Here is a 13,155-nt window from a genome sequence, read left to right as displayed (position 1 = left end):
AGCCTCCTGCACTCTCTCCACCTGGCCCCTCACAGCTGCCCCTGAGTGGTGGCGCAGGGCCCCTGACCCACAGCCTTCCTGCTGCCCACTCCGCTCCTGCTGTCCTGCTGGGACAGGAGCCCGTCCCTGCCCGCTGCGTGCATTGGATTTGCCCGAGAAGGGCGTTAAGGAGCAAGGCCTGGGCTGATGGGGGCAGGAATAGGAAGCCCCCCTGAGGTCCCTTTCTCCAAACACCGGCTTCGTGATGCTCTTTATGTGGGGGTCCGAGGGATGTCTGTCTGAAACTCAGATGACTCCACTCTGTTCCTTGTGGAAAGGCGCTGCTCCGAAGAGAAGTTAGGGGGAACTTACCTTCTCTCCCTGTCTACCTTCCCCCAACACACACGGGTACCCCTCCCTGCTGCACACCCTGCGGCGTCCTAGGAGGGCCCCAGACCTGGGACAGCGCAGACAGACGATGCACAGCCCGCCACAGGCCCTGGCTCAGGGAAGGACCGAGTCCTGGGTGGACAGGACTGACCTTTCACGGTGAGAGGGCCCAGCGGGCCCAGCCACAGAGCTGCCCTGGCTCCTGGCCTGCTGGTGGTGGCAGGAACAGGGGGGCACCTGGAGACCGACCCCCAGCCCGGCTCTGGGTGTGTTAATTGCCAGCCAGTGAGTGACCCAACGAGAGCTCTATATTTGAGACAGCACCCGCCAGGACTAAGGAAAGGGGAGGGGGGGCAGGAAAGAGGGGAGAGGTTTCCGCAGCAGCCAGGTGGGAATGATGAGGGCTCCGGGAAGACGCAGGGGGCGGGGCGGGGACAGGGAACATCGGGACCCTCGCCAGCGCCTGTGTCTGTGGCTCTCAGGAGTGATCTTCCAGGGAGCCCCCTGATCTTGCCCATACTATTCATTCGCCGGGAACTGTAACCCTGGAGGGACTTGCATGTTCAGCGCCCGTTACTTCCTCATTAAACCGAGACCCGCCCAAGGGCACAGAGCCCGCGGTTGGCCCAGTGAGCCCAGCCCCTCGTCCCGGTTGAGGCCACAGCGCCTGCTTCCCTCATGATCTTGTTCATAGCTCACATTTATTTTTTGCCAAACCTCTTACTTTTTACATCAGAACCTCTAAAAACCAAAAGAGCATTCTCGACCTAAGCTGGCTTGTGAAATGACAACCCAGGACAACCTTTTTTATCTTCTTCCCCCCGGGTTGTCACCTGAATGTGACGAGTGTTTGCAGTTACAGTTATTTCCTGCTCTGGCGGGTTGCACAGCTGTCCGCCTCTGCCTGGCCCGTCAGCGGGGGTGAGGAAGGGAGGCTCCTAGACCTCCAGTTGTGTGAACGAAGGCGCTTTGCCTCGTCCCTTCTTCGGGCGCCAGGACATGTCCGGGAGCCCTGTGACTCACACCTGCCCGGCTGCCGCATGGGCTGGACGCAGGTAGAAACGGGGCGTGCTCCACCACCCGCAGTCTGGGAGGCTTCTATTTCGGGGAGTGTGAGGTCTGTTTTTAGTTTCTCAAAACTGCCTTTTATGCACAAAAACCAAAGAGGAGCAGGCACATGCCACAAAAGTATAGAGGACACACCAAAACCGATGCCTCGTGTTTCCACCTCTGGGGGGTGTGGCTCCCTGAGCTCGAGGCACTGTGTTTGAAGAGCATCTGCAAAGCTTTCGTTTTGAAGTTGCTTTTTTAGTGTGTGTGTGTGAAGGGTTCGGTTAGGATTGGCAAGGGGGGAAGGCAGAGGGGTCCTGCACAGGTGTCACGTAGAAGCTGCGACAGCCTGAGCTGGTCAGGCAGCAGGGAGACCCCCGCTGTGGCCTGGACGGGGGACTGGGGGTGGGGGGAGGCCATCGCCACTTTCAGGAATGGGTTTGTTCAGGCAAGGTGGGCACGTGCCTGGCTGGCATCCGGTCAGTGGGGGCATCGGGCTGGTGCTTGGCTCCAGGTCAGAGGCCGGCGGGCTTTCTCTGCCAAGGGCCAGACTGTGAATATTTTCGGCTTGGTGGGCTCTGCGGTCCCCCCGTGCCACCGAAAGCAGCCAGAGACAACAGCTAAGCAAGTTCTTCTAGCCAGTCACCGCCCGGTGTTAGCCCCAGGGGCCACGATGTCCAGCCCCCACTCCCAGTGCCGATGTGAGTGTTCCAGGTCTCTGCTTGCTGTGGTCACCGCGTCCATTTGGCCAATTTCTCAAAGTTCTGCTTCCCTGTGAAAATGGGGATAACAGGAGGGCTCCCCGGGGCAGGCGTGAAACAACAGGTAAAATGCCACTCAGGGCAACAGTGTGGCCGCATTTCTCATGCGGTGTCATCCTGCAGCGCAGCGCTTAAATCACAGCTTGTTCGTTGGCTTGTGTGTTAATACCGCAAATTTATAATTTATGACTTACAAGGGGCTGGACGCTGCAGCAGACACCTGAGACAGGCGGGGTAGGGCAGCGTGCGTCTGTCCTGTGAGTGACAGACGGCCCAGGGCAGGGATTCCAGGGTGGCAGGACACTCGTCCTCGGCAACTCCGCTTTCGCTTTTGTTATAGTTCAGGATGTTGGTGTCTCTTTTTCTTTGGCGAAGGTCCTGATCAACAAATAGTAGAATAGCTTGATTCTATTTAGCAGTTAGTATTGTTTACTATTTCAGGGAAATAAGGTGGTCAGAAAGAGAATTATTACCCAGGTATGGTTTCATTGTAACATTGCTGAGATGCCGTGGGGACTTAACTCTTATCCATATCTATTAGCCTGGGATAAAATTGGTTTTGTTATATATGCACCATTTTGCTTACAGTTGCAGGACCTGCCGATGATGTTAGGTGAGGACTTGCTATCCCTATACGTCCCTCCACATTGTATCTAATCTGCAGAGAGTAACAAGGTTTCTTTTTTACCTTATGCATGACTACGTACCTGAGAACATTTTTAAAATGTCAGCAAGAGTACATTTACAAGCGAGTCTTCATCTGTTCAGTATTTTATAATGAACATATGTTGCTTTAAAATTAAAAAAAAAGTTTAATCACCCTAAGTTATGTCAATATTTTTACAAGACAGCGTTTTAAGAATCCGATGGCGTACGACACAGGCTCACGAAATGCTGGACGTTAAAAGTGCACCCGGTTCGTGAAGTTCCCCTTCGTTTATTCCGTTGTCGCTGGTCTTTATTATAAGACATGTATTGTAGCATCGGTTTGAGATTTCGGGGCAAAGAAATAGATGAGACCTAATCTTTCTTGGCAGCCTCTTCAGACATGTACTCTTAAGACAGAAGTTTGACTTGGCAGAGGCACCAGTAGACACCCCACGCTTCCCGGCTCTCCCTGCCAGCCACACGCATGCAGCCAGGGGGTTGCGATTAGATTTAGAAACTGAGGCAAGATTGCAAAGTGGGTGAGGGGAAGGCAGCTTGCAAGGACTTGGAGACCAGCACCCCAAGTGGTTCTGGTCCGAGAAGAAAGTTCTGGCTGCGAGTTTTTAAATCCCACTGCGTTAGATGTTTAAAAGCAGCACCCTCAAATTCTCTTCCCAGTGCTTGATTATTGATTATATTTAAGGATAGGAAACAAGGAACATAGGGCAAAACCGATGGCTAGACGCGTCTCTGCTGCAGCCCTTGGGGTTCAGAGCGTGGTTAACTCAGAAGCTGTTTCAAGTGCAGTAGCGACATTGTATCCTTTTGTTCCCTTGCCTGCCTGGCTGTTTCTCATCTGAGGTGCCCACGGGAGATCTGTTGGTACCTGTGAACAGGTAAGAAACGAGCAGGGCTGTGAGCCCACTGACATTGCAAAGATAGCTTTTCCCTAATGGACATTTTCATTTCGTTTGCTTTCTGGTTTGAGGACTGGAAGCCCAGGTGTTACTCAACGTTACCAGTAAAACAAGGGCCCTCCGTCCTTACGCTGAGGAATGGTTTTCTTTCCGTTTTCCTAACTTGAGGATCACTTAGGTGCCGTCACTAGTAATAGCTTTGCTGCCAAAGGCTCAGTCCCCTCCTCCGAGGGCACTGGGAGAGAGCACTGGGCCCTGAGTCATTTCCACCCTGAGAGAGGACCAGGCTGCCACTCGGGTCGTGCTCCGTGCTGGGGCCCAGCCAGGGCAGCGGCTGTTGCCGCCTGTAAGGCGGGGGGGGGGGGGGGGGGGGGGGAGGAAGTGGGGGGGGCGGGCTGTGTGGATGCAAAGGGCCGCCTCCCTGGAAGGACCTCTCTCTGCTGGCACCCTCCCCCCGCCGTGGAAGACCAGGCACCCCACACACACACACCTCCACTCACAAAGCCAGCCTGGCCCTCCTGCGACCTCCCCCACAGCTAGAGACAGGGTTTTCCCTGTCGTTCTTGTCATCGCACTGGGGATAGCGGTGCTGTCACGGGAGCGCTCACGTTGCAGGAGGGGCCTGGCCCGCTCTTCTGTTTGCTCTTCTGCTTTCAGACCAAAATCTGGTTCCGTGGAGGCTTCCTACTTGCTCAGAAAGATGGGGGAGTCATTTCTAGCTTCCCAGCCTTTCTTATTGATTATGCCTTCAGAATACTCACATGTACCCATGTGTGCGTGCGTGCCGCACACACACACTCACTACACACAGGAAGGACCTGCCGAGACCCTCAGGGCAGACCATGGACAAACATGTGGACTGGCTTTCGGGGTACAGAGCTCCAGGCGGGGAGGCCCAGCCCTGGGCCTGCCCCTGGCTCCTCTGTGCGGCCCTTGCACAAAGCGAGGTGAGTTGTGTCTGATGAAGAAGTGAATGTAGCCCCCCCTCCAGATACGTCCCTCACCCCCCGCTTCCCTGAGGCTCTGCTCCGATGTCCTCTGGAGGGGAAGGTCAGCTTTCCGACCCGAGCACCTGAGAGGCACCCTCCCCTCTCTGCGTTTCCTCAAACCGCTGATGGCCGTCTCAGTGGTGTTTCTTCTCTGGGGACTGCCTGTCCCGCCCCGAGGCCCCGAGTGTGAGCCCCAGGAGAGCGGGCTGCCTCCCCCTGGCCTCAGCGTGCACCCTGGGCCCAGAGCCGTGCCCGCTGGGGGGGCTCCTCCTGTTGTCCAGAGCCAGAGCTGAGGGCCAGCCCCGGGCCAGCCGCCAAGGGACGGGGGCGCAAGGCGAGTTGCTGAACATACGGCCGTGAGCCCCCCGGTCGTGAATGTGGGAAGCACTGACTGCCTCCTAGGATGCAGTACGGCCGTGAGCCCCCCAGTCGTGAATGTGGGAAGCACTGACTGCCTCCTAGGATGCAGTACGGCCGTGAGCCCCCCAGTCGTGAATGTGGGAAGCACTGACTGCCTCCTAGGATGCAGTACGGCCGTGAGCCCCCCGGTCGTGAATGTGGGAAGCACTGACTGCCTCCTAGGATGCAGTACGGCCGTGAGCCCCCCGGTCGTGAATGTGGGAAGCACTGACTGCCTCCTAGGATGCAGTACGGCCGTGAGCCCCCCGGTCGTGAATGTGGGAAGCACTGACTGCCTCCTAGGGTGCAGTACGGCCGTGAGCCCCCCGGTCGTGAATGTGGGAAGCACTGACTGCCTCCTAGGGTGCAGTACGGCCGTGAGCCCCCCGGTCGTGAATGTGGGAAGCACTGACTGCCTCCTAGGGTGCAGTACGGCCGTGAGCCCCCCGGTCGTGAATGTGGGAAGCACTGACTGCCTCCTAGGGTGCAGTACGGCCGTGAGCCCCCCGGTCGTGAATGTGGGAAGCACTGACTGCCTCCTAGGGTGCAGTACGGCCGTGAGCCCCCCGGTCGTGAATGTGGGAAGCACTGACTGCCTCCTAGGGTGCAGTACGGCCGTGAGCCCCCCGGTCGTGAATGTGGGAAGCACTGACTGCCTCCTAGGGTGCAGTACGGCCGTGAGCCCCCCGGTAGTGAATGTGGGAAGCACTGACTGCCTCCTAGGGTGCAGTACGGCCGTGAGCCCCCCGGTCGTGAATGTGGGAAGCACTGACTGCCTCCTAGGGTGCAGTACGGCCGTGAGCCCCCCGGTCGTGAATGTGGGAAGCACTGACTGCCTCCTAGGGTGCAGTACGGCCGTGAGCCCCCCGGTCGTGAATGTGGGAAGCACTGACTGCCTCCTAGGGTGCAGTACGGCCGTGAGCCCCCCGGTCGTGAATGTGGGAAGCACTGACTGCCTCCTAGGGTGCAGTACGGCCGTGAGCCCCCCGGTCGTGAATGTGGGAAGCACTGACTGCCTCCTAGGATGCAGTACGGCCGTGAGCCCCCCGGTCGTGAATGTGGGAAGGACTGACTGCCTCCTAGGGTGCAGTACGGCCGTGAGCCCCCCGGTCGTGAATGTGGGAAGCACTGACTGCCTCCTAGGGTGCAGTACGGCCGTGAGCCCCCCGGTCGTGAATGTGGGAAGCACTGACTGCCTCCTAGGGTGCAGTACGGCCGTGAGCCCCCCGGTCGTGAATGTGGGAAGCACTGACTGCCTCCTAGGGTGCAGTACGGCCGTGAGCCCCCCGGTCGTAAATGTGGGAAGCACTGACTGCCTCCTAGGGTGCATGAGGGATGCCATCACCTCCAAGGCGGGTTGGTCACTGTTATCAGGTCACCTCTCTTGCGCCTTAGGTGTTAGAGCCGCCTTCAGAGAGAGCCCGTCGCAGCATCATTGCTCATGAGCAGGCCCGGGTCTAGGGCTTGTCCTGCTGCCCACTCCCAGGCCTGTCCTTCCTTTGTACCTGACTGTTTGAACTCGCCCTGCCTTTATTTAATGTGAGTGTCCAGTACTTGGTGCCATTTGCGTAAGACCTTGTTGGTTTAATGGTAGTTCTGCGTACATCCCTCCTCCATAATGCTGCCAGGTCGCTTACCCGTGAGAAACAACAGGTGATGTCGGAAAGCTGAAGGACCCCCCCCCCCCCAAAGGCCACACGTCAGCAAGGACCAGAGGCAGGAGTTCAGATGCTGTTTTCTGGTCACGGATGAGGGCTCAGTCCTCTCCCATTATCATCCTTGACCATTCTGACCTGCACACTCAGAGTGATCTCAGCCTGACCAGTTTTGCTTATTGTCTCATGCAGAAGTCTTTAAGTTACTACCAATAGTTTCTTCTTTGTGTGTTTCATTTGGCCAAGCTTAATTCTTCATTGTTTTGAAACGCGTCAGACTTCTCTGAAAGGTGTTTAGATTTCAGAACTTGACAATGACCATTCAAGGCACATGCATACAGAGTTCTCGTTTTGACCACCAGAGACTCAGTATAACCCCCATTAAGAATTTTACTATTTCTTAGTGTCTTTAAAATACAAAGGGGCTAATCCTTGATCTTAATTGGATGAAAAGTGGCAAAGCCTACCCAGAACTGATTAGGAGAGACCTAACAGGGACCAGGAGGGTGACCGTCTGTCCTGAGCGCCAGGACAAGCCCAGTCCGTGCCCGTGGTCTTGGCCTAATTAGGAACAGATTTCCTCTCTCGTCTCAAAAGGTCCTGCTTCACACAGTAAATTACCAGGAATCCCTACCTGTCTGGGTAGGTGGATGTTCATTTCAATATTTCAAACTTGTGAAGAGGGTGACTTTGAAACTCCCGCCAGTTACAGCGGGTGTCTTGACGTTTGCACAACCCCGTATTTTCTTTGAGTTAATTTTCAGGATGAAAGAATAAGAAAACAAATTCTCTGCCATGGATGGCAGCCCTGCACAAATTAGAATTAGACATAGATGCTGATGTGGAGCGCTGATAAGTTCATTGCCGGGGCAAAACTATGTATTTAATGAAGGACGTTATTGTAAGCAGTTGATGGTAAAAGCCGTGATTTAAGGAGGCTGTTGGCTCTCACGGCAGAGGAGCTGGAAGGACATTTGCTCATGAAGACCGTGGAAGGTATTTGTTAACAGAAGATTAGATGCGGGTGGTTGATGGTTCTTCCCAGCTGGGCTGGAAGTTCCTGGGAATAGTGTGACCTTGACTTTTATAAGCCCCTCTCAGATTTACCCTGGAATGACTCCGAGTCTCAGGACATCTCACAGTTGGGGAGAGGGCTTTGCTGGAGTCCAAGACTGTGGGGGTACTTTTTTGGAACAAGAATGAAGGCTGTTTTGTGGACACTGGATACTGAAGGCACACCATTCATGGTACAGAGTGCATCTTTTAAGGAGGGAAAACCTTGTGACTATAAAAATAACCCATATGTGTCCATGTGTGTTTCCTTCTGTGATACGTTTTAACTTTGTTTTGTAATATTCTTCCCAAAACTGTGCCAAAGTATTGATTATTGAAATAGTTTATAGTAATCCAATGCTCTTAAATTCTAAACTTGGTACTAAAAATATTTTTTATGACAACAACAAAATAAAAGCTTGACAGGTTTGTTACCCTGGAGTTATTCAAATGAGCTGTTAGGAATCTCATATCCTTAAACTATTTTTATTTATAGCAGAATTGGAGTTTTGTTTCTATAGGATGGAAACAGTTAAGTAGGAACTACAGTGTGTCCGTAAAGTCATGGTGCACTTTTGACTGGTCACAGGAAAGCAACAAAAGACGATAGAAATATGAAATCTGCACCAAATAAAAGGAAAACTCTCCCAGTTTCATACCTATTCAGTGCAGTTCGATGTGGGTTCACGCACAGATTCTTTAGGGCTCCTTAGGTAGCTATCCCGTATGGCCTCTACAGACTCGTCACTGACTGATGGCCTACCAGAACGGGGTTTCTTTTTTTTTTTCTTTTTTTATTCATATTAGAGAAGGGGGGGAGGAGCTGGAAGCATCAACTCCCATACGTGCCTTGACCAGGCAATCCCAGGGTTTCGAACCAGCCAGAACGGGGTTTCTCCACCAAACTGCGGGTTTCCTTCAACTGCTTATCCCACCGAGTAATGTTATTCCTATGTGGTGGCGCTTTGTTATAAACGCGCCGATATTCACGTTGCACTTTGGTCACGGACTCGAGTTTAGTGAGCCACAGAACACACTGAACTTTCCTCTGTACCGTCCACATCTCGACTGGCATGGCCCTGGGCTGCTCTGCTGTATACACGGTGTTACATCATCATCTGCGCATGTGCACATGCTGCCACATCATCCTACAGAAACTGGGAAGGTTTTCCTTATATTTGGTACAGATTTCACATTTCTGTCGTCTTTTGTTGCTTTCCTGTGACCGGTGAAAAGTGCACCATGACTTGACGGACACACTGTATATGTCTATATGAATCCAAAGGCAAATAAACTGCTTGGTCCAAGTTCGTCACCCTCCTCAAGAGTTAATATGTAACAGTGCACGGATGAGACAAAACCGAACCGTAAAGGACTGATTTGTCAGATGCCACTCTCCCACACTCCTCTCACCTGTTTTGAAAATTTTTATTCTTCATTCCGGAAGGCTTTGTAGACGTAGATGATCGCCACCCCGTTGCTTGAACGTGCACAGGGAATGAAAGGTGTTCTGTCTAACTTGAGGGAACAGACCGTTTCTGCTGTCGGAGCTCAAGCTTCTGTCCTCCACCCCCGTGTCATAGGACAGAGGGAGGGTCGGGTGGGGTCGTGAAGCCCTCTTGTGTGACATTCTGAGCGCCCCCCCCCCCCCACGCTGGCTTTGTGCTGGGGGCCTGGTGCGGAGCAGGGAGATGCTCTCCCACCTGCGTGGAGGGCCTGCCGCCCTGGGCAGCAGGCGCAGAAAGGGTCGTCCGGGTGCACGCGTGCAGCGACCTTGGGATCTCAAGCTCACGCTTCTTCGTGGGAAAGCACTTCACGCTCTCTTTGCCTGCGGTGTGACACTGGCCGACTCTGATGGTTGAGGAGCACTTGTTTCTTGACGCAGTTCCTAGCTGCTCACCCTCCCCCCTCACAGGACTGCCATCGATCGGACTTTTCTGGGGGCCTTTGGCATGCCATGGCTGAGGTAGAAAGATTTCCGATATTTCGATTTTGTGTTTTAAAGTATGTCAGGAAATAGAAGAAGAGGGGGAGCCCTCGGTCACCTTGTACTAAAAAAGCTTTTTTTTTTTTTCTTTCCCTGAACAGATGCAGCAGCTGTTTTACGAGAATTACGAGCAGAACAAAAAGGGGTACATCAGAGATCTCCATAACAGCAAAATCCACCGCGCCATCACCCTGCACCCCAACAAGAACCCGCCCTACCAGTACCGGCTGCACAGCTACGTGCTCAGCCGCAAGATCGCCGAGCTGCGGCACCGCACCCTCCAGCTGCACCGCGAGATCGTGCTCATGAGCCGCTACAGCAACACCGAGGCGCACAAGGAGGACCTGCAGCTGGGGGTGCCGCCCTCCTTCACGCGCTTCCAGCCCCGGCAGCGGGAGGAGATCCTGGAGTGGGAGTTCCTGACCGGGAAGCACCTGTACTCGGCGGCCGAGGGCCAGCCCCCTCGCCGGGGCATGGACTCCGCCCAGCGGGAGGCCCTGGACGACATCGTCATGCAGGTCATGGAGATGATCAACGCCAACGCCAAGACCAGGGGGCGCGTCATCGACTTCAAGGAGATCCAGTACGGCTACCGGCGCGTGAACCCCCTGTACGGGGCCGAGTACATCCTGGACCTGCTGCTCCTCTACAAGAAGCACAAAGGGAAGAAGATGACGGTCCCCGTGCGGAGGCACGCCTACCTGCAGCAGACCTTCAGCAGGATCCAGTTCGTGGAGCACGAGGCGCTGGACGCGCAGGAGCTGGCCAGCCGGATCAACCAGGAGTCCGGCTCCCTGTCCTTCCTCTCCAGCTCCCTGAAGAGGCTCGTGCCCTTCCGGCTGCCCGGCGCCCGGGCGGAGCACCGGGAGCCCAGAGAGAAGAAGATCAACATCCTGATCCCGCTGTCCGGGCGCTTCGACATGTTCGTGAGGTTCATGGGCCACTACGAGAAGACGTGCCTCCTCCCCAGCCAGAACGTCAAGCTGGTGGTGCTGCTGTTCAACTCCGACTCCAACCCGGACAAGGCCCGGCAGGTCGAGCTCATGCGTGACTACCGCAGCAAGTACCCGCGGGCCGACATGCAGATCCTGCCCGTGTCCGGCGAGTTCTCCAGGGCCCTGGCCCTCGAGGTCGGGTCCTCCCAGTTCAACAACGAGTCCCTGCTCTTCTTCTGCGACGTGGACCTCGTGTTCACGGGCGAGTTCCTGCAGCGGTGCCGCGCCAACGCCGTCCTGGGCCAGCAGATCTACTTCCCCATCATCTTCAGCCAGTACGACCCAAAGATTGTGTACAACGGGAAGATCCCCAGTGACAACCGTTTTGCCTTCACTCAGAAAACTGGTTTCTGGAGAAACTACGGGTTCGGCATCACCTGCATTTACAAGGGAGACCTCGTCCGCGTGGGCGGCTTCGACGTGTCCATCCAAGGCTGGGGGCTGGAGGACGTGGACCTCTTCAACAAGGTGGTCCAGGCGGGCCTGAAGACGTTCCGGAGCCAGGAAGTAGGGGTCGTCCACATCCACCACCCCGTGTTCTGCGACCCCAACCTCGACCCCAAGCAGTACAAGATGTGCTTGGGCTCCAAAGCCTCCACCTACGGGTCCACCCAGCAGCTGGCCGAGATGTGGCTGCAGAAGAACGACCCGGGCTACAGCAGGAGCGGCCACCACAACGGCTCGGTGAGGACAGCCTGATGTCGGGCCCCCTGGCCTGGACGTTTTTAATTATCTAATTTATTTTTCAGGAAAAAAAAAATTTTTTTTTTTTTGTACGATCAGTTTTTCGAAAAACCCACGCAAGGATATATTTTACACGTGACTTTCTTAACCGAGGACTCCTGGAAGGTCGAGCTCTTTGAACAACAACGTGATCGTGTTTGCCTTTGAACAACACCCTTTTCTTGCTGGACGTGAAGTAGCAACCCGCTTAATCGTGACTTGAAATGGACCTAATGAACTGAACTTCTTTTTTTATGACTATTATTATTATTGTTACGTTTCTTTTTCAGACCCCCTTTTGCTACAAGTCCTAGGGCAGAACACCTGAGTTCCTGCAAAGTATTATTGTAACAAAACACTGTAACTCTGGTCAATGTTTTGTTGTCACTTGTTAACATTGCACAGTTTCTACCTTTTGTCTTTTTTTTTTTTAACAGAGATTTGGTTGTTGTTGTTGTTGTTGTTTTAAGCCATTTGGTGTTCCCATTGTAAAATAAGGAAATGTGACAGTGGTCCCGTTGTGTTCAGGACGGCTTTCCGCGTGTCTGCGTGCTCCCTGTGGTCCTGTAGGGTTTTCAAAGCCGAGGGGACCAGGGAGGCACAAGGACAGGACGGCCAATCTTGTCATTCGTTGTGGCCTCAACAGACGGACCCGGCATTAAGTTCCAAACAGGATTTGGTGTTTCCTCTCTTCCCTGACCCTTCTCCTTAAAGGCTAAAATGCTAAGCTTTAGAATGGCAAAGAAGAATTCAGGCGATCCATCTAACGTTACATTTGGGCTAAAACAGAAACTAAACCCACCCTGATGGGAGCGTTGGGGGGAAACTGTATCCATTTTTGTTCATGTCGTCCTGTCTGCGTCACATGGGCAGAGAGGGGCCCTTCCCAGTCTCTGATCACCGTCTTGTTTTTATCTCCTGCATCTGGAATACCTTTAATTTATTTAATATTCATCGTGTAGCGTGCTGCCCTTTCCTAAGCACCTGTTAGCTCTTAGTATATTTATGTGTATCGGAATGTTTTTAGTGTGTTTTATTTGCAGTAAACTGATCTCCAAAGATTTCCTCCTGAAGAACTCTCTCCCCTCCACCAAACCCTCCTTTTTACATTCCTCACTCTTTTACTAAATATTAAGTGTTCTTTGACAATTTTGGTGCTCACGTATTTTAGGAACAAACAAAACGAATCTATCATTGTACCGGCGAGTTTGTGTTAAACTCACAGATCCAATGTGCCTTAAAATTTTTTTTTTTTTCTTCATTTAGCTTTCAAACAGTCCCAGACTTTGCCATGTTACAACCCATCATTGGAGATCCGCTTATTTGTAAATAGCCTGTCGCTCATTCGGAAAAATAAACCAGTGAACAGTATTTTTCTATCAGACTTTTCAGAGCCATTTTTGTCTCATTTGCTCCTGTTTTAGCTGAAGAATTGTATTACATTTGGAGAAGTAAAGAGAAAAAAAAAACCCCACAGATTCATGAAGTTTTTTTCTGTTTATTTGAGGGAATGTTTCTGTGGACTGCAGTTTGGGAGGGAAATGAAACCAACTTTTCAAGGGCTTCTTCCTGCAGTGATCTGTCCTTGTTTGTCCCTTTGGTGACTGTC

At 53.3% G+C, this 13,155-nt stretch overlaps 1 protein-coding gene across 1 annotated transcript in view; it reads left to right on the top strand.

Annotated features, from left to right (window-relative positions):
* Positions 1-12,917, top strand: part of CHSY1 (chondroitin sulfate synthase 1) — a 48,105-nt gene extending 35,188 nt beyond the window's left edge. The window contains exon 3 of the mRNA XM_066239091.1: positions 9,930-12,917. Coding sequence (XP_066095188.1) covers positions 9,930-11,522 — 1,593 coding nt within the window. The 3' untranslated portion in view covers positions 11,523-12,917. The remainder of the gene's footprint in view (positions 1-9,929) is intronic.
* Positions 12,918-13,155: the final 238 nt, after the last annotated feature.

The sequence above is a fragment of the Saccopteryx bilineata genome, chromosome 7 (assembly GCF_036850765.1).
Source record: "Saccopteryx bilineata isolate mSacBil1 chromosome 7, mSacBil1_pri_phased_curated, whole genome shotgun sequence".
NCBI classification, from domain to species: domain Eukaryota; kingdom Metazoa; phylum Chordata; class Mammalia; order Chiroptera; family Emballonuridae; genus Saccopteryx; species Saccopteryx bilineata.
This window is presented reverse-complemented; position numbering and strand designations above follow the sequence as displayed.